Source organism: Zosterops lateralis, assembly GCF_965231275.1.
Source record: "Zosterops lateralis genome assembly, chromosome: 1".
NCBI lineage: Eukaryota > Metazoa > Chordata > Aves > Passeriformes > Zosteropidae > Zosterops > Zosterops lateralis.
In genome coordinates this window covers 21437065-21461475 of record NC_139762.1, presented here as the reverse complement: position 1 = coordinate 21461475, position 24411 = coordinate 21437065, and the positions used below count along the sequence as shown (strand labels likewise).

At 36.1% G+C, this 24411-nt stretch overlaps 1 protein-coding gene across 1 annotated transcript in view; it reads left to right on the top strand.

The window, feature by feature from the left end:
* The window catches only part of LOC310914839 (macrophage mannose receptor 1-like), a gene marked incomplete at its 5' end in the record, with an annotated part of 53382 nt that overhangs the window by 13369 nt on the left and 15602 nt on the right, over positions 1–24411 (top strand). The window contains 14 exons of the mRNA XM_083871277.1: positions 2060–2206; positions 6639–6821; positions 9955–10112; positions 12988–13101; positions 14414–14529; positions 15507–15655; positions 17098–17297; positions 17895–18019; positions 19076–19163; positions 20072–20216; positions 21749–21790; positions 21913–22076; positions 22949–23016; positions 23910–24010. Coding sequence (XP_083727403.1) covers positions 2060–2206; positions 6639–6821; positions 9955–10112; positions 12988–13101; positions 14414–14529; positions 15507–15655; positions 17098–17297; positions 17895–18019; positions 19076–19163; positions 20072–20216; positions 21749–21790; positions 21913–22076; positions 22949–23016; positions 23910–24010 — 1800 coding nt within the window. The remainder of the gene's footprint in view (positions 1–2059; positions 2207–6638; positions 6822–9954; positions 10113–12987; positions 13102–14413; positions 14530–15506; positions 15656–17097; positions 17298–17894; positions 18020–19075; positions 19164–20071; positions 20217–21748; positions 21791–21912; positions 22077–22948; positions 23017–23909; positions 24011–24411) is intronic.

The following is a 24411-nucleotide window of genomic DNA, read 5'->3' as shown; positions in this document are numbered from 1 at the left end:
TGGTTGGTTGGTTTTGTTTGTTTTTTTTTTCCCCTTTTCTTCAAATTCCTTTCCAATTTGTTTTTGTTCAAGGTTTTTTTTTTTTTGTTTGTTTGTTGTTTTTTGTTTTTTTTTTTTTTTTTTTTTTTAATTTCCTTAAAGAATAGCTTTTCATTTCCATTTGAGATTAACCTACTCTCAAGAGTAACACCTATCAAACTGAACATTTGAGGCTAGACTGCTTTGATGGAAGCCCAGCTACTCCACAGCTGTGGCGGCAGGGTTGAACTCTGGTCCATCATTGAAAAGTTTCTATGCCATCTGTGCACATGGTGAAGGACTGCATCTCTGGCTGACTATTCAGAGTGCCAATGTAATAGTGCTTTTTGCAGGACCCTTGCCTTGTTCCTTTGCACTAGCTATTCAGGGAGCTTTTGGAGACTAATTTAAACTAGGTGTCTGAAGTTCTGCAGTGTAAGTGCTCTTTATCTTCACTGAGCATTTAATCATCAGTAACTATAAGCGCATGCTCCAGTGTATCACCCAGGGCCTTCCTTGTGTGGGTAAGGCCAAAAGCACATTTTAGGTGGACAAACTTCTTGACTAAGCTCTAAAGAGTGAATTGAGCTACTTTATAAATGGCTCTCCAGTGGAGTGAGCACACAGGAAAACAGATGAACTGCAAGTTGCTGTGAAGGTATTTATAGGTCTGTCATACAAGTGCACTGATGAGAATCTGCACACAAGGAGGAGTGGGGGAAACACAATTGTGAGATAGAGTCAAAGCAGCAAGAGGAGCTCTTAATGGTTGTTTAAACTGCAGACAACTCTCAGTTGTACTGTAAAGAATTAAATAGTTAAGATGGGCTTTGATGTAAAAAAAATGGACTCTGTTTATCCTTAACTCTTATGTTCTTTAATTTCATTCAAAGGTAATAGTCTGCTCTTATGTCCATACAACATATTTTATATTTGTGCTGTCTCCTTCCTGACTTTACATTGGTCAGCCTCCCTCTGTCTTATCCTCATTACACTGGGTGTTTAAGAACTAGCTGTTTTTCCATTAACACATTTTAAGGGAATTTGTGGAAACTTCATATTTTTCCATCTCACTAGCCCTAAATAAATAAATAAATAAATGGAACTGTTATCAATGTTAAAACAAAACTGATTTTGCTTAGACATTCTGGAGATCTATCTGCCAATAGCTGAACTTCTTTGTTCAATAAAACAATCTTAAATTTTATATTTGAAATAAGCATATCTATTTCTCCTGTGGGAAGATAGGCCTGCAAATGTAGGACTATATTTAATCTAAAGGAATGAAATCATAATGGTATAAGAAAATTCCAGTGAACAATCTTGGACTCTAAAAACATTGGTTTTTGTGTTTATTCTGTGTAGTACCAGTGCTTATTATGTAGTAGAGTGGCATATGTTCAGAAATTAAAGAAAACACATTCTAAGTTTAATAACAGCACATCACATCTTGAAAAGTTCAGCTGGTTTATTACTTAATTTTCTTCTTTTCTACAGGTTCTACTTTTCTTCTAGATGTTTTTGTTGGGGTTAATGCTAATCAACTATAACAAAATATATACAAATATCCTGATACTGCCATGTTGTTTAGACAAATGAGCCAGAAGTTCACATCAGCAAAATAATTGCTTATTATTTTTCTTATACCAAGTACAGAATTTGACTAGCTTACAGAACAGTTTTTTTAACTAAGGACTGTCCTCTGGAGCTTAGTTGTTCTCCATTTAGAAAAGGAAAAAAATCCCAAAGAAAATAAACACATACACTGTAATTACTAGGACTTTGAACATGTAAAAAGGCTGTTAAATTATGAATTTGCAAGTTGTGGCTGCTGTGGAAAAAATATCTCTTAGGGGAATGAACTTCCCCCTTCAGGCTGAAGGACTGTTGACACACAGTTGTCTATGTGTTAATGCATTTTATGGTTGAGGCATGACCAGAAGGGAATGTCAGAGTTGGGAGGGTAACCATGTTGTGCTCCTGCTCTGTTATTGAGATTTTCAGTGCTAATTTTTTTTTTTTTTTAATTTTTTTTTTTAAGGCCATCCTTCTCCAGAACCTGGAAAAATCTGTGGTGCATTGAATCCTGGAAAAGGTGCTAAATGGGAGAACTGGGAATGTGATAAGAAACTTGGCTATATTTGTAAACGAGGAAATGCTACTTTAGACTCTTTCATTATTCCTAAAGGTAGGTTTGGTAATTACCCTCAACAAATTCTTAATGACGAATGTTTTTTATCTGTAACTGGAATAGGTATTACTGCATGTAGTAAAATCAAGCAAAGGACTCTGTAGACTATGATTTGACCAAGATTCCTTCTAAAAATCAGTGAACAGTATGTACTTTTTGCTCTGGCCTTCTTATTTCCTGTGTAATAATCTTTCTCCAATAGCCTTGAGTTCTAAATTGCAAAATTGTGGAGTTCTCTTTCCAAAACGAAGCAGAACTTTCAGATTCTGATTATAAAATAATAAAAATTAATTTAATGTTTTTAAAATGATGTAATTGTCTGAAACCCCATGTACACAATGAAACTAATCCACTTCTTCCGGTAGTTTTTACTACTTAGGAGTTGGTGCAAGTCAGTAGTGGACTAGAAGAATTTTTTTAAATTCTTTTGAATTACGTATTTTTAATGTGTCTGTGTGTCTTATAAAAATATAAATCCTTATATAGAAATGTAAACATATTTATTTGTATACATATCAAAGCATATACAATTTTTAAGAAATCATTAAATTATATATGTAGAGACAATTTTTCAGAAGAAATGTAATTCTGGAACTTGCCTCATGTACATAAGGAAGACAGAAGAGGGATAAGATTTATTTTGACCTCTTTCATTATTATCTCTCTGTTTACTATAAACATCTTGTAACTTATTCCTTTGTTTCATCACTCCTTCTTTCTGTTCTTTCCAAGTTTCTTTCTTTTTCCATGTAATACCTGTATCTCTTAAATCCACTGGTATTATTTTGTATAGGCTTTAGAAGCAGAAGGCTAAACTGGAATTAGAGTTCCAGTTAATTTATTAAAATGCATCACTGATTGGAAAGCAGACGTTTTGGAAAATCAGTATTTGCTATTTGGCTTAAAAAACAGTGGGTGTTTTTTAATATTTTTCTGCTTTTGCCAATATAGAATCAATCCTGTTAAAAAAAACTTAGGACACAGGATTTTGCCTCATTTGTTTTGCTGTGTTGCTAGGAGAAAAGGCCACAAGAATAAGCTGGTGTCTTGTTAATTAGATATTGAAATACATATTAATAAAAATGATAATTTGGTATTAAAATCAAGTACATTCATTGTCTTAGCTGAGAAAGACTTCAATGCATGTTTAAATTATTTATTAATTTGAGATGTGAACTTTCGTTAGTACTTGTATACAGGTGATACCCGAATAGTTTCATTTATATATAGGGTGTTTAGATTTTTTGGGTGGCTACTGTTCTGCTTTTCAGGTTTCATACTTCAGTTCTAAACCACTGATGCCTATAAATATACTATCAGTTTAAGACTGGCTGCTGTATTATTTTTATTTAAATTAATTTGTATTTAAAATGTTAATTTGGAGAGAGGCGTGTGTCTAATGGTTGTTACTCTCTTTTGCATTTGGCTTTTCTTCCTGCCCCCCACCTCCACCCTGTGGTTTACTAGCAATTTGAAGGAAAAGAAAAAAGTTTTCAATTAAGCTGAAATTGCTGAGTAAACACTATGACAGATAAACCAGAGATTGGCAGTGGTTCACTTAATAAAATATTTTTTCAAAATGTCCCATGGGGGGAAGTAATAAAAGGAGTAAGCATGGAATCATGCAAGGTGTTAGGTGCCCTCAGCTTCTAAAGGTGTAAAGGAAAACTCATGGCAGATTATGTTTTCCTGAGTTAATAAATTAATTGCAAATTCATACATGCACTTAGTTGTTCACCTCACAGTGAACACAAAGAAAAGTTTTTGAAATACTAAGTCTTGAAGTTACAATTGTGTTTAACAGGACAGTATGTGGGACAGAGGAACATTTTACAACAGATTGTAATCATGCTTGTGCTCAAAAAAAAGTCGGCAAAAATCTATACAGAATATTTGTTTTCATTACAGATCGATTTTCACAAAGCAAACATCTGAAGGATTGTTTTGAATTTTTATTTTTTCTTTTTGTAACAAAATATTTTTTCCAGCAGGGGGCCACATCATGTTGTATATGGAAGTATCTTCGGGCTACAGAGCACTTGTTCTCTAACCCAGCAAAGTAGAGTAATAGAAATGTATTAATTTCGAATTTAAAATGCTGAAAGGAAAGGCTGTCTCTCTATCTCCACCAAGTGACTGCCAACATAGATTTCATCCCAAGCCAACAAAGTGTGGTCATCTTAAAGTACTGTTTCCAAATGTGTCTTTAGTATTCAGTTAGAAGAAATAAATGCTCTTACTGTTATTGCTGAGATGCTGTGTATCTCTGTCTTACCAGACCACGTAGGATGGGTCTAAGAGAGAAATATGAATGTCTGGATCATGAGATTGACTTCAGGTAGTGCTTTCACCCTTTTTGACACACAAGTCAAGCACCATGGGATTTTTCAGACTTCAGAAAGTCAAACTTAAAAGAAAATCAGCTTCACAAGAGTACTTGCTCTCTGTTTGAGGAATAACTATTCTACACTTGCAGGCCAATAAATTTATCAGCTTGACATTTGGAATAATATTGTTTACGGGTTAATGTAATACCGTATTTTACCTTTCATTTGTGATAATTTGCATTGTTTCTTTTGTTTAAGTGAAATGATGTCCAGGGAGTAGTACTTGTTTCCATTAGGATGAAAAAGTAAACTGGATGGCTTTGAGTTGTCTCGTAGTTTCTTTAAAAGTAGAATGGGGAAGCACAGAGTTAATTTTTGCTGAGTAGTTGAAATGAAGAACTGAAGTGTTTCTTGTACTAAGAAATCCCCAGCAATGTAATTCAATAAGGCTTACGCCAGAGAAACTAGACCATCAACAGGTTTTTTTGTTTGTTTCTTTTTGGTTTTTTCTGGCCTGCAACAAGTTCCCTGGTGTTACTGGGTCTACAAGCAAAAGCTTTGCTTCCCTGACATAGCTGCTTTGCTGCATTAGTGTTTAGTGAGTAATATTGTCACAGTCTGCATCCTCTTGAAAAAGAGATGCTCACGGACTCACTGAGACCTAAATACCTTTGTGACTCCCTCTGTGGCCATGTGTGAACTGCTGATTTCTGTTCCATGCAGTGTTTTCAATTGCAGAAGAGTATGTTGAGTGTTCTCTGATTTATGGGCAAAGCACTGTAAAATGTGCTCAGAGCTGAGACCAGGTATAGGATGAATTAGGCGGCTGTCTGAAGCATCAGCCTAACTTCCACAACAGCCTTTGCCACCTCTGTGCTCTCTTGTTTCTCCCTGTATCACCGTGTACATTCAATTTGTTTTCCTGGGGTTTCCCCACCCTCTATTTCACTTTTTTCTCTCCTTTGGCAGAATTGAGAGGCGTCTGACCAAGCATTGAGCCCCTTGTCCTGGGGAAAAAGTTTAGTTTTAGAACTTTGTGAGAATGTGCTAACATGTTTTAGACACAGGTCTGAAAGAGCTGGTACTGTTTATAATAAAAATATGTGTTGTGACACTATGTATCTATTAATCATCAGTGTAGTTCAGTTGAAACAGGCTATGGGCCTGCAACATGGGCCTGACTGGTCATGGATTTGGGTACCTATTTAAACATTTCTACAGAATATATCCCACTGTTAAACAAAAACATTGCTGCTTCTTCTGACATACAAGATTTTCACCAGCAGAATTTCTGAAAGCATTCCGTACTTGTTCTGCTCTATATATTGGTGTTTGCTAAACCCATCTGCTGATAATCAATAAAGAGCTACAAGAATCATAATTTGTTCCTACAACAGTAGTACTCTGTGGATTGTATGTTTGGGTGGCACTCCTCCCAAGGCTGAATTCTTTGCTGAACAGCGGTGTGTTTGTTGGCCGTTGATACCCTGGGGCTCTTCTACTGAGCTTCTCAAAGCAAAGTTTAAGCATAAATCATTTACTTTGACAACATAGTTTTCTCAGTTTAGCTTCTGAAAATGATTCTTAAGAGCAGTATTTTGGTTCTCTTAGGATTATGTATAATCAGTTATTTCTTTCCATAGTCTAGCAGATGGGCTAATCCATAAAGTGCCTAAGTTTTTGAGAAAAATAATTACTCTCATAAATATGTATTGTAAAGTCAGGTTCTTAACATAAAGCATGGGGGTTAAAGAGAGCATCAGTGAAGAAAAATTATAAAAAATTATAAAGCGCCACTCTGCAGACCTTATATTTTAGTATGCATAGATGCATGCATATACAAGACAAAACTGTCTTTTTTAATTGTCTTTTCTTAAGTTGCAAGCACTTGTTTGCAACTGTAGTGTTCTTTAAAAATAGTGTGAAAGTTTCAGCTTTCAATTATTCATGCAGATTTTTATCATTGTACATATTTTTAATCTCTGCTGTTCTTTGTGAAGAAAATATATGATTGATTTTTTGTTAGATATTTTCTGATGTGATGTTTAGTCTTTGGTTAAGAACAGAATTCTGAAATTCTTCATGGCAATTTTTTTTTTCAGAGACTAATGTGCCTATTAGGTGTCCTGATCAATGGATGTCATATGCTGGTCACTGTTATATAATTCATAGGGACCCCAAAATATGGAAAGATGCCTTAACATCTTGCAGGAAAGAGGATGGAGATCTGGCAAGCATCCATAATGTTGAAGAATTCAGCTTTGTTATTTCTCAACTTGGGTACCGTGAGTACTTTCTCATAATAACATATATATATATATATATATATATATATATATATATATACATGCATATACTAAGTAAAGACGGTGTTTTGAATGTCTTACATGTTAATAAAATGAGACTGTTTAAAAATAGTAATTTTCCTGATCACAGGGTGCAGAAAGAGTTAAATTTTAAATTTAAAAAATGCAATTTAAAAAATCAGCGAAAGAAAAAACACAGGATAAGATATAACAATGCCCTGTAATTGTCCTGACCGCAGAGTGCAGAAGGACTTAATTTTTAAATTTAAAAAATCAGAGGCAACAAAAACACAGACTAAGAGCACAAAACCCAAACAGACTTTACTGCCACAAAAGAGATATGGTCGGTGATGCAAATTGCATTATCTCCAAACTCCTGTTTCTTAGGGTCTGCTTCTCCTTCCTTTCTCCTTTTCTATAGGTTATAGCAGTTTAAAATTTTTCATAAGATAAAAGAATTTTACAATTGATCTTCAAAAATAAATGAGGGGAGGCAAAGTCTGCTGGTCCAAGACAGTTTGGGAAGATGTGTCCTATTATTAGCACTGCCATGTCCTTATGTTTCAAGTCATATGTTTCAAGTTCATGTCCTTGTGTTTCTCCTGAGAGAAAGAATCCATCTGTCTCAGGACATGGATTCAGATGTGCCCCATATCAATTATAGTACTTATGTGCTTGGTTTCTGACCACACGTTCAAGCTATTGCAAGCCAAGTTAGTCTAGAGATGCAAGATGTGTTCATTAGGAGAACTCAACTGTGCTGCCTCTGAGGCAATTTCATGGTTGTTACTGCTTTACATGAACCTGCTCTTGCATGGAGGAACTGTTTACTGCTTTTTGTGGGAGAAGCAGGTTCACAGCTAGCTATGCTTCTTTGCAGTGACTGATCCTGTGTTTGCTTTCAGTGCCAGGTAAAGATGAGTTAGTTTATCCTTCACTGAAAGTGTAGCCATGTGCTTTGAGCTGCAGCTAGCAGCAGTCCTGGAGTGGAAATCATAAAACAGCTGAAATGCTTTATTTTTGTATCCTAGCTACCTCCATGGCAACTTGTGCTTATCTTCACATTCCTGAAAGAGTGGCTTGTTCTTTCATGAACAACATGAAACTTTTACTCTTTTAAAAGATATTCTTAGGAAAGGTGGGACCTCTTGATGAGACATTAGGACATTTGATAGAAGTTAGGTTCTAAAGGAAACTAGATGAATTTTCACCTTAGACATGTGAAGTAGGTTATTTCATAGTTTGATACCTCCTCCAAAGACCTTTCCTGAACTGACTGCTGTTCTGTTTCTGTAAAATTGAGTATTTTTGAAAGGCAAATAGTCCTGAAGGAAACCAGGCTTCTCACAAATGACACACTAGCTGCTGCAACAGACTATTTTGAAAGCATTCTTTTCAGAGAAATAAAATTGAAACAACTAAAGAAGCCTTTTACGACAGTTTACTACTGTATCAGATTACCCTTGTTCACCACTAAGAGGAGAGCACCACATATTGCAGTGCCTAGAAAATCTTGTCTGTCAGAGCACTGCTGTACAGAAAAAACAAAAGTCTATCTTTGTGCCAAACAATTTACAGTCCCATGATAAAACAAAGGAAGAAGGGGTACAATGAGATGAATATTGTCATGGCAGCTGAGCTTTTGTTGGCATCACCCACAAAGGAGAACTTTAAGAGAGGAACATGAAGAATAAAGAAGTGCATTCTGGATGTTTACACGGAAGTCCAGCATGTGATATGGCACAAATGTGGCCCAGTGCATGACTGAGAATGGGAAGCAGCTTTACAAATTGCTGGAAAAAAACCTATCTTTGTATTTAGTCATACAGCTGCAGAGATGATTGCAAAAAAGCAGTAGTTCTAGTGAGGGAAAAATGTTTTATAGGAAGAGACTCCATAGATTTGCATGGCTTATTTAGATGGCTTTGATGTAGTTATTTTGTTGGAGAATGTTGTTTATTGTTTGTATTACCATGGTAATACAAACAATACTGCTGTAGAAGCTGTAGAAGCTCTGGGCATGGAAAATGCCTCTGTTGTGCTAAATGCTCAGTAAACAAGACAGAAAGATTGTAAGAGGTAACTAAACAAAAAATAAATTAAAGAGCGTGGATGGCAGTGGGCAAGGAGGAAATGAGAGCCTGATGGGCAGTAGAATTGGAACAGCTTTCAGTGTGTTAGCAGAAGAGAGTTTAAACAAGGGTACTGAAATATAATTTTGGGGGACTTCTGAACATAAAACAGTGTCTGCAAGTCTGCAAGAAGGGGTTAAGGTGTGTGTTTGAAAATGGAGCCTGAGAGGCTATGGATTTGAGCACTTCTTAATGGGGGAGAGATGGTAAGAAATTCTGGATGAGCTATGAGGACTGATCACACTTAGGTGTAATAAAGACAGGAGAGTCAAGGGAGGGAAGGAGAAAGTACAGAGGGTTGACCTCTCTCTGTCATTCAAGTGACTGGCTGGGAGGGTGATATTTGCAGTATCTTGGTTGGCCAGAAGAGAAACCTCTCAGAAACAGTGTGGAGCAAATTCCTTGGCCAGTCCTACAGTTTCCTTCAAGCCAAAAGCCAACACCTAACTCCTTTAACTGAAAAGTGAAAAAAATCCAACAACCACATTAATTTCACTTTACTCTGAAATGAAATAAAATACAGGAACACATATAATGGGAAAACTTGCAGGTACTTTGGTTTTCAGCTCTAAAAGACATCACTGGATGTCTTAGCATTAGAAAATAGGACATTTCTTTCTTTACAATACTAAAAGTAGGAGGAAAGGGGAGGTAGTATTTTATCTAGGTGTTTATTCATATCTTGTTACAAGAGTTTCAAGTTGGAAACGAAGATGAACCTATTTGTGTTGCAATATAATTCAGCAAAGGGAGTATTGTCATTGTTTTCCATGAAGTTGAACACCCTTATTGTATTGCCACTTTGGTGAGTGGCCTTTCCTGATGACTGGAGTGGGCGTATGAGAATCAGTTTGACCTCCTTGGGGCTGAGAACCCTAATTTCCTGATGGTCTTTTCAACTTCCTGAGAATATTTTTTTTTCTTTTGCACAAAGACAAAAGTTCACATTATGTGACAGGATTGTTAATTGTATGTTTTAGAGCCATCTGATGAGCTGTGGATTGGGTTGAATGATCTCAAGGTTCAGATGTATTTTGAATGGAGTGATGGAACTCCTGTCACCTACACAAAGTGGCTTCGTGGAGAGCCCACTCATGCGAACAACAGGCAAGAGGACTGTGTCATTATGAAGGGAAAGGTAAAGTCACACAGCAGTTGACTAAATTTTCTTAAAATTTCATTTATCATTTGGGCTTTTTCCTATGCAAGAGCAAATAATAAAGAATAATTTAAAAAATGGGGATATTACTGTTTGAAGCAGACTATTATAAAGTCAGGAATTAATTTTTTGAGGAAGGATCTCTGTTTAAGGTTGCCAGAAAATTTCACTGTCTTCCCCAAGAAACAGACAAGTAGTGGCAACTGCCCCAAAGATCCATATTTCTGGATTTCAGTTTGTGCATTTGGACTTTTAAAATAATCTTACAATTACACTGGGAAGCAGATGAACATGTAAAGGTGTTTCTTCAGGAAGCTAAAAAGAAATTTTGGATATATTTGACTTTTAATGTTTTGACTGAATATGGGATACACCTTAAAAAATGGCACTAGCAATTTTTATTTATGCTAGAGAGAAATACTGTCATTAGAAGAAAATAGAAATCTTAATTTTATTTTGCTAGGCAAAGTTTATAAATGTTGGATCTAGGTAGTTTAATTTTTATGCTTATATCTACACTGCACATGAAGGGCTGTGAGAAAAGTAGTAAAGTATTTAGCAGTGGCATTAGTGAAAGCCTTTCCTGAGTGACTGTATACCTACAATGTAAAGGCTGCTTTGAAAGGGCTGTCTTCTGGAATCTGGCAATGATCAGTGACTTAGGAGTATTACAGGAACAGAGGTAATAACTGGCATGAAAGTCAGTCTTTGTTGATGCTGTATTTTTCCTTTTTGTGATAATTAAAAATATTAAACTTACCACCTCCTTTAGAGTTTGCCTATTTTATCAGGAGGGAAAAAAGCGTGTACACATACCAAGGATATTTTCTTATTTTGCAAAAATAAAACTTGATGGTTGTACTTTTGCTACATTTTTGGTGAGTGCACTTATAAATTGAAGAGGAAAGCTAAGGGGTTTTGCTCAATTTCCTAAACATTCTACTGAGTGTTTAGAAAATTGAGAAAAAACCTGGAGCACAGGCTTTCAGTCAAGCTCCAATAGGCTTCGTTTTCTCAATTGATTCACTTTGGTGCAGTCATCAACAGCAGCCCTGGCCTATATGCATGGACCTGGCTCATGTGTCACCAAAATTCTGTTTCAGAAACACTCAAGTTTAAAGATTGAGACTGAGTGCAGCAGGAGAGGGCTGTGCCAGCTCTGCAGCAGGAGAGAGTAGTAGGGTGCATAGAGGAGTCCCTATTAAAAATTAATAGAAACTCTTCCCTGTGCCCACTTGTATTAGTGGGCATACTCTGGTGAGAAGAGTGTAAATGTGTATTTCTTCCACATCAGCCATGCCAAGGTGCATGTGGTAATTGAGCCAACAGTCCTTTAAGGATGTGAGAATTGTTGTGCTGTGTTGTCTGTGCAGTGGCTGTGCCAGTGCTGGTTTAGATGCTTTGCCTGTTAGAGTTACAGGGTCAGACATTGGAAAGAAGCCGAGTGCTCCAATGTGAGAGTCAGTCAGTTGAGGCTCTAAATGGCACTTGCTTCAAGGACTTTTATTCTGGTCAAGGCCAGAGAGCTTGCTCAGGCATGGGAGGTGAGCAAGGCAGCTGGCCTTGGTGCCTGTGGTTGCTGAGTTTCTAGGAACACGTACTTGTGGTTTTGTCTCACCTCTACCACCCTGTGCCCTTTAGCTAACCTCATCTGTTGGTGTTAAGGTTTATGGTATTACACATGGAAGTATTGGTGCAGGAGGCATTAGAGGAAGTATGAGGGAGAGAGGCATTTCATGATTTGAGTAGTGCTTTAAAAAAAGGTTTGGGATAGCTTTTGATATTCATAGTACCTAGATACATTTTTTTGACATTATATTTTTTTACAGTCTTTTGGAACGCATAGGGCAGCTTAGATCCGTTGGTAAAGTTGTGATTTTCATCAAAATTACTTGACTGCCTTCAAACAAGCATTTCAAGAAAAAAAAAAGGAAGAAGAACCTGGTTTTGGTGTTTTGAGGATTGAAATAGCATTTTTTGGCCAAACCAAGTGTTACAGAATTTGAGGAACTTAGATTAAGGTTAAAAATTTCTGTTTGTGTACAGAAATTGGCATCCACTAGATTCTAATTTTCTGCAAATCTAAGCAAGTCACCTGCGACAGTTTGAACTCCAGGAGTTACATTTTTCTGGGAAAGAGCCAGCTACCTTAGTTTCTCTTTCAAAATTAGAAGAAAGACAGTTTGGTTGTTTCTATAGGATTTTAGAAGAAAGGCAAGGCAGGTAGAGATTGCAACTAGCCCTAGCAGTATCATCTGGTGCAGGGTACCAACAGTGTGGTCTGGAGTCCGTTCATGCTGCTCCACAATGTCAGGACCTGGAAAAAACTATTGTTGCTCTACCTAGTGTTTTCTCCCCCTCCATGTGGCCATTAATTGAAATCTTAATTCCAAGAGCAATACATAGATATATTTATGGCTGTAGCTATAAATAAAAGTAGCAGTCTGCTGTTTCTTTCTGCTTCTTTAGAAGACCTGTCATCCTTTCACTTGTATCAGTGCCCAAAAGCAATATGGAAAGCATGATGTAGGTTTTGGCTGAAGAAATTCCATAGAAGTTGTACTAGCTCACTATCTCTTGGAATCAGCTGTCACCTGACAAAACAATGCATATCTATAACTCGACCTTCTCAGTTTGTTGATGTTTACCTGCCTAAGTATGGAAACTTATGTTATATATGGAATATATATATATATATATAAATAAATATATATATATATATAAACTTATGTTTCTATTGTTGATACTTTTGGGTTGATCAGTCCTAGCAAAAAATTATTTAATACTTAGAAGTATAAACCAGCTTTTTTTGAAGATTAATCCCAATTGACTGAGGTCCTGTTTGTATGTTTAGGATGGATTTTGGGCAGACCATTCTTGTGAAAAGAAGATTGGCTACATCTGTAAAAGAAAACCTATGCCAGATGCTCCTACAGAAGAGGAAACTATTGACATGGGCTGCCAGAGAGTAAGTGAAGAAAAAGCTCTTTGATCTGCATAGGCTGCTAAGAATGGTAAAAAAGAGAAACTGTCACCTAGGTGAGAGAAAAAACAGGGAAAATAGGTTCTGTTTCATCATAATCAGAAGAGTTTGCTTTCTTATTTCTATGGCAGATGGGGTAGGTGAGATATATGACAAAATCTAATCTATGACTGTCATTTGGCTCTTGATACTCCCTTTCTTTTTTCCAGAACTTAAACCAAATCTCAAACCTCTTATCTCTGCAGCAGACCATTTATCCTTGATTGGCATTCAAGCTTCCCTAAAGAGTTTGCCTGTACCATCAGCTGCACTTCAGCTGTAGCTACAGTTTTCTACAAAATTGTTCATAGCAGGAAGGGTGTCCCTGTCTAAATGCTGTTCTCAGGGCTTTGCTGTTGTCTCTGGTAGTGCTCTCTACTTTAAACAACTTATTACCAGTGGCCAAGTAAAATGAATCTATTGTGTTTCTGAATTGTCATCAGATCTATTATTTACTTGCTTGCATTCTAATGACATTACACTCAATAACTGCAAAAAAAACTACTGACATTTATTATTTCACAGGAAATCTTCTTGAGTATTTGTTTTCCTTCAAGAAATTGCCTTTTCTTCCAAGTCCACTTTACACAGCTTCAGAGAAAGTCTTTGATGATTATTCCCAGTATATTTAAAGAGTACCTGGAATCCTTACAAGTGTTGAGGGAAATAAAGGGTTCCTCAGGTTTATGGATGTTACCATTGCCTATAGAACTAAGTGCATACTTATAGAAAAAAATGTCTCTCAAGAGTGAGAAATTAAAAACCATCAGAAGAATTTTTTTGTGAACTGTGGCTGGTCACAGCAACCTTCTCTGAGAACATGTTCCTGAGTGAACAGTATTTGAATGAGAAAAACTTTAGGAGTGAGTTTTAATGTTAGCTAAGAATAAACAAACTTGTTTGAGGTGTCCTTCCCTTTCTGAAAATTAAAGCTGAAGGTTGCTTTTCAAGACCATCCTGGTGATTGCATGATGCCTATGTGCTTGTTATAATCCTGTTCTGAGCACAGACAGTGCACAGCAAGGCCTCTCATCCTTTTGTGAGTGGAATACTTTGATTGAAAATTCATTAGATATGAAAAACTGTTTTATGAAACAAAATTCTAAAAAGCTTTGATCCTGCCTGCTTCCATTGACTTTTTCAGTTATATTGTTGCTTTGTCTAATTGGTTAGGTAATGGTGGTATAAATCAGTTTTCTGCTTTGATGGTTCCCTTCCCCTTTCCCTTTCCCACATGTGATCACATTTATTTTGACAGGGCTGGAAAAGACATGGTTTTTATTGTTACTTCATTGGAAATACATTTGTAACATTTTCTCAAGCAAATCAAACCTGTGGAAGGCATCAGGCTTTTTTAGCAACTGTTGAAGACAGGTATGTAAATGTCTACTTGTCTGAGGGGGTCACATGAGGATCACCCGCATATCAGAATAATGACTCTGATTGGGGCAAAAATCTAACTTCAAAAAGCTTCAGAGAACAGCTGTCTGTTGATACAGAACTTCTCAGAGTTTTAACATGCAAATTCAAATACAGGAATCTGGTTTATACTGAAAGTAGGTCTGGCTGTGAAATCAGTATTGATATAGATGGTTATGTCAAGTAAAAAGTAGAACTATATCTTCTGCTTCTTAATTGTGGTGGCTAACTTGAGTTAGGAATATAGAATCCGATTTTGATTATTAAATTAAGAGATACCCCTCTGAATTACTTTCAAAAGGTTGTATAAATGAGCAAGACGATATTTTCAACTATCTGGTCTTTGAATTGAGGTATTTTTTAAAAAGAAAGTAAGAAATCAAATGATGAAAAGTGTTTGGTACCTGAAAATCTGTCACAATGCAGCCATGGTTCAGTGTGTGCAAAATTTCTGGAGAAGTAGTGCACATTACTCTATGTGAAATATAGGAAAATAAAAGGTTTAAGGAATAAAATATTTTTCTTGCAGATGACTTGATGCTTTACACAATCTCTTCTTTGTTTCTATATAATCAAAATAGGTATGTTCTATTGTGAAAGCTCCAGCTGTCATGAATGGTAGCTCTCTGAACATCAATAGCACTGCAGCTGCCATAAAAATGTTTTAACATTGATGTAGCCTTCAGACTACACCTTGTTAGGAGGAGACTTTTTAATTTGCTCTGATTTCTTAAAAGCTGTTTGTTTAAACAGTGTTATGAACTATGACAGGCTTTACCTCTACATAGGTTTGTTTTCTAAATATAACTGGGCTTTCTTAATCATTGGATCTAATTTACAGTGTTTCTTAGTTCTGAGAAAATAACAAGCCTTTTACAACTTTAAAAATAAATTTAACAGTATTAATTTATTCACCAATTTCTTTTGAACAGATATGAACAAGCCTATCTGACCAGCCTGGTTGGGCTGAGAACAGAAAGATACTTTTGGATTGGACTTTCAGATATAGAAGAAAAGGGAACGTTCAAGTGGGCTAATGGTGAATCTGTCCTATTTACACACTGGAATTCTGAAATGCCTGGTGGGTATGACCCTGTGCTGTTTAATTAGTCCAAAATAAATCGCTCACTGCTTGAAGTTTTTTCCTTAGCACTCTCTTGATGACATAATGGCCAATGGCTTTCAAATACAAATGGCATTTCTAATACAAATTCCTGCTTTCCCCAGGAATCCAGCACAGCTGCTAAGTTCCTGACTAATGCTGGAAATGAGTTTTCAGTATGAATTTAGAGAGAAACTTTTCATTGAGATCAAATTTCTGATTTGCAGCTGTTCTGGGGAAGTCTGTGCCTGTACTGCTCTGGAGGAGCAACCTCTGCAGGCACAGTGACCCTCCTTGTAAGTCCTGCATGTTCAGCCATATCTCATACCACACTTATTCACTGCACATACTTAGTGTCTGGGATCACAGCAGGCATAAACCATCTCTGAGTCCTAGAGAAAATGGGATTGTAAGGTTGGACAAGAGGGCCAAAATATAGCAATGGTAGGTAATTTAATCTTTGACATGATCACATCAGAAAAGGGGTGGTATTCAAAGTTCTGGTATGTGGCATATGCCTTTCAAGCAGTCCTCTGATTCTGTTTAGCTTCAGTTCCTAATTGCTGATTTGAATGTGTCAGCTGAAGTGGTAAGGCTATGCAGACCATGAAGCCAGTAGTAGGCTTATATATATCTAGTTAGTTTTTGAAAATTGCAAGTCAAATAAGAAAAATTTGAGAAACTAGCTCTAACCCCATCTTCAGTTTTAGGGGAGAATTTTTTGGGTGTAAGGTTATGATCTAGGTAGAGTCAGCCACTGCAGCTCATTAGGTGTGAGGCATAATGCAGTAACTCAGAGTGGATGAGCTGCAGAATGTTTTACCTTTTTTTTTTCTTCATGAATTAGAATCATAGAATCAGAGAATGGTTTGTGTTGAAAAATGTTTAAAGATCACCTAGTCTTTACCCCTGCCATAGACACCTTCCACTGGACCAAGTTAATCAAATCCTAGTCCAACCTGACCTTGAGAACTTTAGTGAATGGGGCATATACAACTTCTCCAGGCAACCTGTTCCAGTTACTCACTACATTCATAATAAAAAATTTAATTCTTTATGCCCACTCTGAGTGTACTTTATTTCATTTAAAACTGGTTGTCCTTTGCTCTGTTACTATCATCTCTGGTAAAAAGTCCTTCTTCATCTTATAAGCTTTCTTTAGATATTGAATAGTCATGGTAATGTTTCCCTAGAGTCTTCTCTTCTCCAGGCTGAACAACCCCACTCCCTAAGCCTCTATATGTATGAGAGGTGTTCCAGCCTTCTGATGATTTTTGTGGTCCTCCCAGGGACCTGCTGTAACATTAGAAACATTTTTGACTCTGTACAATGACTTCCTTTCTGCCAGGATAGAATATGGAATTTTCTAACTTCTTATAACACCCTTAATGGCATTTTTGTGCATGCCTCTTTACAATCAGGAAGAAAGCCAGGCTGTGTTGCCATGAGGACTGGAATAGCAGGTGGATTATGGGATGTAATAAAATGTGAAGAAAAGGCAAAGTTCATATGCAAAGTGTGGGCAGAAGGAGTGACACTTCCACCTGTTCCCACAACAACTCCTATTCCCCGGTGTCCAGAAGACTGGGACTCAAGCAATCGTATTAGCTTCTGTTTCAAAGTAAGTATGTTGATTATTTCTGCATTAAGATAGTTTCTGTTGGCTTCACATACACGTGATTAGCTCAGTTTGTCAGAGCATGGTGCTTATAATGCCAAGATTGCATGTTTGATCCTTTTATGGATCATTCTCTTAAGAGTTGGACTTGATGATCCTTGTAGATCTCTTACAACTCAGAATATTCCGTGATCCCAATAAAAATTGGCATATGTGTGTCCTATTGCTTCATAAACTTTTTTCCAGATTATATGCAGAAGTCTTCCTTTCTACTGAAATGCTCATGCTTTTGTTTATTCTGTTAAAGACTAATCTTCAGGTTTGATGTTCTGTTCCTAAATTCCGGTTCTGTTAAGCTCGTTGTCTGGTTGCTGTCTTGCAGTAATCACTCCTATCAGCAATGCAATGTGCTAACTTGACTTAAAGAGTTCATTTCAAGCCTGTGTTTCACAGAGGAGAGCACTACTAAGCCCTGTACTCAGAGTTTCTGTAATCCCCACAGAATATAATTTTAAACCAAATGCTTTTTCAGTAGCTAATATTTCTTGATCGTGTGATCTACATGGTCTGTTTTGTCTGATGGCAACATGTTCCCTGTAGCCTTTTTCAAGAGCAGAGCACAAGAAGACGTGGCTGGAGTCGCAGGAGTTTTGCCGGTCCATAGGAGGGGACCTGGCCTCCATTAACGGCAAGGAGGAGCAGTTTGTGATTTGGCGTTCCATCGCGTGAGTGTCGCAGGGTGGCCACCAGCCCTGTTTTAATTAGCCTCCTGATCCTTCTGAAATAGTTCTTCTTAGGTGTTGTACATGCTTACTTCTGTACTAGCCAATCTGCATTCTGTATGTGTGTCTATGTGTCAAACACAGCAAAAGCATAGAGCTGATGAGTTGTATGACTAGCAGCAATAACCTCAAGAGCCAGTGCTGAATTAACATTGACAAGATATCAAGTTAAACCAACATTTGTCATCTGTGTAAAGCTATTTACTGTGAAGTTGTTGATATTATAAAATTACTACAGATGGCATTTGTTTTCATGTAAGTGTACAAAAATGGTAACACTTTAATAAATCTGGATAATATGTTGATATTTTTATCACTTTTATGAACTAATCAAAAAGCAGAGGCAACTTCAGATTACATTTTTTCTTACATAAGGAAGGTAAATAAGGCTAGTAAGCCCATTAATTGCAAAAAACAGGCATGAGATTTCTAAATAAGATGAAAAGCTAACACTTGCAGTACGACCAGAACAAACCAGGCTCAGGGATGGCCCTGAAAAATGCTATGACCGTACTAGAATCCCAGCTGTGTATTTACAGTAAGGAAGAAGTCTCAGATGCTTCATTGCCACAAATTCACTGAATATATTCAGATAAATCAGTAAAGTGTGTCTGCTTGCAGACAAGGATTAGTTGAAAGTGATATTTTTAAAATGTGATTCAACTGCAGAAAGTAACTCTCTGTTTGAAAACTGTAAGCACCTTTAGGGAGAAAATGAGTTGAGAAATGAGCAACAGTAGCCAGTGAACCACTATACAAAATATTTAGCCACTTTATGTACAGGAGTTGTATCTGGTAATTTTCTTGATCTGTGTTTCAATCTGAGTTAATGCATAATGATAACATCTAGAAGCAGTTGCATTTTTATTTATCTTCACCTTGGTTGTTATTGGTTTTAACAGCATTAAGTTATCCTTAGAGAACCCTTAACTGTAGTAAATAATAGATTGTTAGAAATATTGTAATGCCCTTATTAGTATTGGTACTTTTTTTTTTTAGAAACAATGGCTATTACAACCAGAATTTCTGGATGGGTTTATATTACTTGAATCCTGATGATGGCTTTGCATGGAGTGATGGATCTCCAGTGAGTAATTTAATTTTCCACAGCTGTTATTTTGCATTCCCTGTGCTTCTCAAGTATGTGTAATATATGTGTTTCTGTGTAATTTTATGCTTAATCATAACCCTCTGTGATGTGCTCTCTTTAGGAAAGCTAATGAATTGCAGTTTCATGGCTTGATTTTTTGGCTGAAACATACTGATTTTTGATAGGAAGATACACATTGAATCAACAAGGAAACTAAATACATGTAGACTAAAGGGATGTTCTTATAAATGCAAGGATTTTTTCATGTAAAATAGTCCTTTAGTTGTCCTTTTCTTTGCTCATTATCTGCAATGGTTTACATTTCATAGAGATGAAGACACTTTTTAAATGCCAGTTTGACTTAATGCACTTTAAACTAAGGTATAAAACTGTAGAAACAAAAGTGATTTTGGAGATGTAGATGTACTTCATGCAAGATTGGTCAAGATATATTGATGGTAATTTACAGTACAGAAACCTGAAACTGGATTTTAAATAGGAAAATTAGAATAGCAATAATCCTTACTGAGGCAAATGTCAACGTTTTTATTGTATCTGAATAATATCCTATTTTAGTCATATTGTATATTTAATTAATATCAAGACATAGTATGCCCCAATATTTTTATTAAATGTATTTTACAGAATTTAGGTCTCATAAAAAATATTGATATTCTTCCAAATGTGAAAAAAAATAACTGTTACCTAAGCTGCAATCCATTTGCTCTCTGAAAAAAGTTTGAAATGTCAGCATTTGCACAGGAGGATTCCGGTTTCCTCCTACCTCAGTCTTTAACCTGACAAAAGGAACAATTTTTAGGTCTGTGCTTTGATGCTGTCTCCTCCCTCTCTCCCTTATTTTATTTCCATGTAACAGAATCTTCACAAAACTTCTTCTGTCATAGGTGAGGTATGAAAACTGGGGCTTTGGAGAACCAAATAATTATCAAGGAATTGAACTTTGTACAGAGATCAGTGGTGATTCCAGCATGTTTTGGAATGACAGGCACTGTGATTACATGTATGGATGGATTTGCCAAATAAGAAAAGGTATTACTTACTTCTGTGCAGTAAAGAAGATATTCTCAGTTGATTTTTACCTTAACTTTAAGAAATAAAAAAATTCAAAACCTCTTTATAAGAGTACTTCCCTGTGAAATGTGAAACATCATAGTGGTACGAGGATTTCCATGTGTTTGAGGTATTTAAAGATAGAGCCTTTAGTACTTTGCTGGGACTTCCCACTGTTCTTTCTTTATGATTTCAAAAAGGATAATGTGATACTTGATATTGGGAATGTTACTTTGATTATTCATGTTTGCATTTTACTTTTCATGTAGAAAATTCATGCCTTCTTCAACAAATCCTGTTATGGATATTTTTTCTGAGTTGAGTTTCAAGTTATTAGAAAAGAGTTTGCAAATCAGTTCACATACTTGATTTTTTTATGTGTGAAAAATCCCTCCTTCTACTGCCTCAGGTGCTATTCTGTCTGCCAAGAATGTGTAGTTTCAGGATGGAGCCTGGTTTTGAGATACTTTATTTCTATATTCACATGTTGGTTATTTGCTAAATTCTCATGAAATATGTGTTTGGATGCTTTTTATTTACTGAAGGCATCAAAACAATATTTATAATTCAGGAAACACTTGAGTTCCACTAGCAGTGCATCTATTTAAATTTGAGCTTTTTAGAAAGTGCACATTTAAGTGTTTTACTGCATTTTTACAGTGGGATGGAGAGGAACAAAATAAAGATGTTGCGTTAAACTATTGACAATAAATATCAGCTCTGCTTTATATTAGTAAAATAATTTCTTAGGCATAAATTTTCTGAATAGATGTCATTACTGTGAGATTGTATTTTAGAACAAAACTAATCAGTAAGCCTAAACTGAGAGTTTTCCTGTATAATAAATTGCTTTCCTGAGATACTAGTGATGGCATCCAAGATGCCATCTCCATGATACCATAGCAAAAACAAACAAAGGAATTCTTTAGTCTAAAGTTGTGGGGTTTTTTTTCATAAAGGACCAGTTAATTTCTTGAGATCTTTTCCAATGAGATTTTATCTAGTGAAATTTTTAAGATCAAGGAGGAAGTTACTCTCAACCAGAGAAATATGGAAAGAACCTCACTCTGTAGTATTTAGGGCACCACATTAGATAAAACCCAGCCTGCATTCCTAATGCCTTTGTTTAAGCCAGAATTCAAGTATTTGTGACCAGGGGAAAAGACAGAGAGGATATCCAGGACAATTGTCTTAACAAAGTAAATGCTTTGGGACGTAAGGTTTACTGCTTTCAATGCATAAAAAAATTACTTGATTCAGGTAAAGTTCAAAGTATTTATAATACTTTTCATGTAAGAAATAGCTTCAAGGAACAAGACTAGTATTTAAAATTGAATAGTATACCAAAAATAAGAGATTTAAGCTATTTAGTTCCTTCTACATTTTAATGTTAAATCCATTGCTAACTGTAAAAGTCAATGTTAGTATCAAAGCAATGCCTATCAGTCACAGTAAATATATTCTCTTCAGACAGAAAGTATGCAATCATAATAAATATTATTTTCTCACAGGGGAAAGTGTGAAGCCTGAACCAACAGAATCTCCTGTACCCGGTAGGTGTTACTGCTATTCCTCTTTGTGTGTATGTGTGTTCAAAAGCATTGTTCAAATTTTATTAAGTAGGATGTCTTACATCTCAGGAGCAGAATAGTTTATCTTGGCAATTATCTTACAGAATACAGGACTACTGAGGATGGGTGGATTATACATAAAGACAAACAGTACTATTTCAGCACGGAGAATGCTCCTATGGAAGCGGGTCGGGAGTTCTGCAAAAAGAACTTTGGAGACCTTTCTGTCATTGAGAGTGAAAGTGAAAGAAAGTTCCTCTGGCGATATGTAAGAAAAATCATAAATACTTTAGAATAAACCATCCAAAACAAGTGAGCGTGGGCACAGGGGCTTTTCACCATGGTGTTTGCCCTACAAGTTTTGATAGTGAAATTGCAGGTACACTAAGCCAGATTAGCATGAAGAACAAATTTATGCTGACTTTTAAGGGATCTGTGGCTTCATTTTTTGCAAGTATTACACTGGTGAGCTATGATTGTGTAGGATATCTTGAGTAGTGGATCAAAGCAGCAATTGCAAAACATGCAACACTCAGAACATTGGCTTTAGATCTTATCTGTTTATCTGTGCTATAGTCTACCTTTTTGGTGCTCAAATTGGCTCCTTTACCTCCTTCTTTTTGTGAGAAGAAACTGCGACATGGATTATGCCATGAGGAAGAGCTTTGGAATCCTATTTCCTGTATCATTGGAATGGTTGGCTTTTTATGCTGGCTGAGGACAAGGTTTTTTTAATCAGGAATATGCTTAAAAGTTATATTTGAACTACATAGAACATTTCCTGAGCTGGCTGAAGAATGACAGTGTGAGGACACAAGGACGTGTATCACTTCGTATCCAAAATGTAGGAAGGGGCTTGCCTTTGCAAGAAACTAGTCAGATGAAGTCCACTGCAGAGACTGTGTTGATTTCAGTGGCTTTTTAGTAAAACTGTAAGAAGTGTTGATACAGTGACTACACCTTTTGGCCAATGGTGAAATTTGACTGTGGACTGTCAGCTGTGAGCTGCTTTAACTTAAATATTGTAGCTAGAGAATATAGTCAGTTCATATCCTCTCTCAGTTAGAGGTACTTTACTCATCAGTATCATTTTGTATGACAGTAGAGGACATTTGTAAAATTTTAATTTCTGCATTCTAGATACTGAAGCATGGCAAAGAGGATGCATATTTCATTGGTTTACAGCTGAGTATTGACCAACGTACAAGGTAGGTCATACCCAGTTTTGAGTCTTAAACACAATTGTCTTCTCAAGTGGTTTAATTCCATGTTAATTTAGCTCTAGGTGATCCAGAAGAAATGCTACACGTTTCCTAAATTCACTCAAAGGTAGATGAAAAATTACACTGCAGTTAATGTATTTTGAATTTTTATTCAAGAATTCTAGTTTCCTTTATTATGTGATTTATACTGAAAATGTAAATAGATGTCTGAACTGTAAATATACAAGATTTCTGGTAGGTAAAAACATTCTTTTTCCTTGTCCTTAACTGTTGAGAATAGATACTATAAAGAAACAAATGAAACCTATTTTCTTTTTCTTGAACAATGATAGCTGTTGCACTGTTGCACAGCACCATATTGATTTTGACATGTGATGTTTATTCATGCCTGGATGCAGTTCAGTCTGTGTTTGAAGTGCCTGGAGAGAGGCCTAGTAGTTCTCAATTCTCCTTATAGTCCACAGTAACAAAGAGGGACATAGCCTCTGAAAATGAGGTGTTTCTGCCTTGCTGGTTTTGTAGGGACCCTAAGATGAATATACTTTTAAGTACCTTGTGCATTTGAAGGATGAACCTGGGCATTTCTGTCACTTGCAGACCACTAGAAAGATGCGTCCTAATAATTTGCCTGGTTACAATTTTGCTATTCATTGCCTAATCTGCACGGATGTTCAGCTTTTTCAATGTTTGTATTTTACCTTGTATGTCTTCGAGCAGAGTAAGTTTAGTGCAACTAGTAAAGAGGCAATTTCGTAAAAAAAACTTTGTACATTTTACTATGAACAGCTATATTAAGCATATTAAAAAGTTACTTTTTTAACATGGAAGAAATTCTATTTTATGTTAAAGAAGCGTTTTATTGGATTGTTTTTCTTAAGCTGGATGGATGGCACTCCAGTGAATTATTTGGCATGGGCACCACATGAACCTAACTTTGCAAATAATGATGAAAACTGTGTAGTTATGTATAAGAATTTGGGTGAGTTTTGTATTTTCTTTCATGAATTTCATTATTTGTGTGTTTGCCTCACAACATTTGTTATTCTTCTGAGAAGCATCCCTTCCTCCTGTTTTTTTGGTTTTTTTTTTCCCCTCCTTTGAAAAAAGTTATTGAAATAGACCATAGTATTCCTTACAGGACTTAATAGTTTCATGCTCTTGTGCTTACCTTAAGCCTAACATGGGGAAGATCTGATAGAGGTCTGTGGTTGGAGGTCTATGGTTGTGATTGCTGGTTTAGATTTTTTATTAAAATTGACTTAATGTGTCACTATGAAATTTCTAGTACCTGATTCTACAAAGCTTTTAACATTCTGTAATTGCAGTATATATAAAGTGACATATTTTTCCTAGACTCTGATATTGAATGATAATAAACTG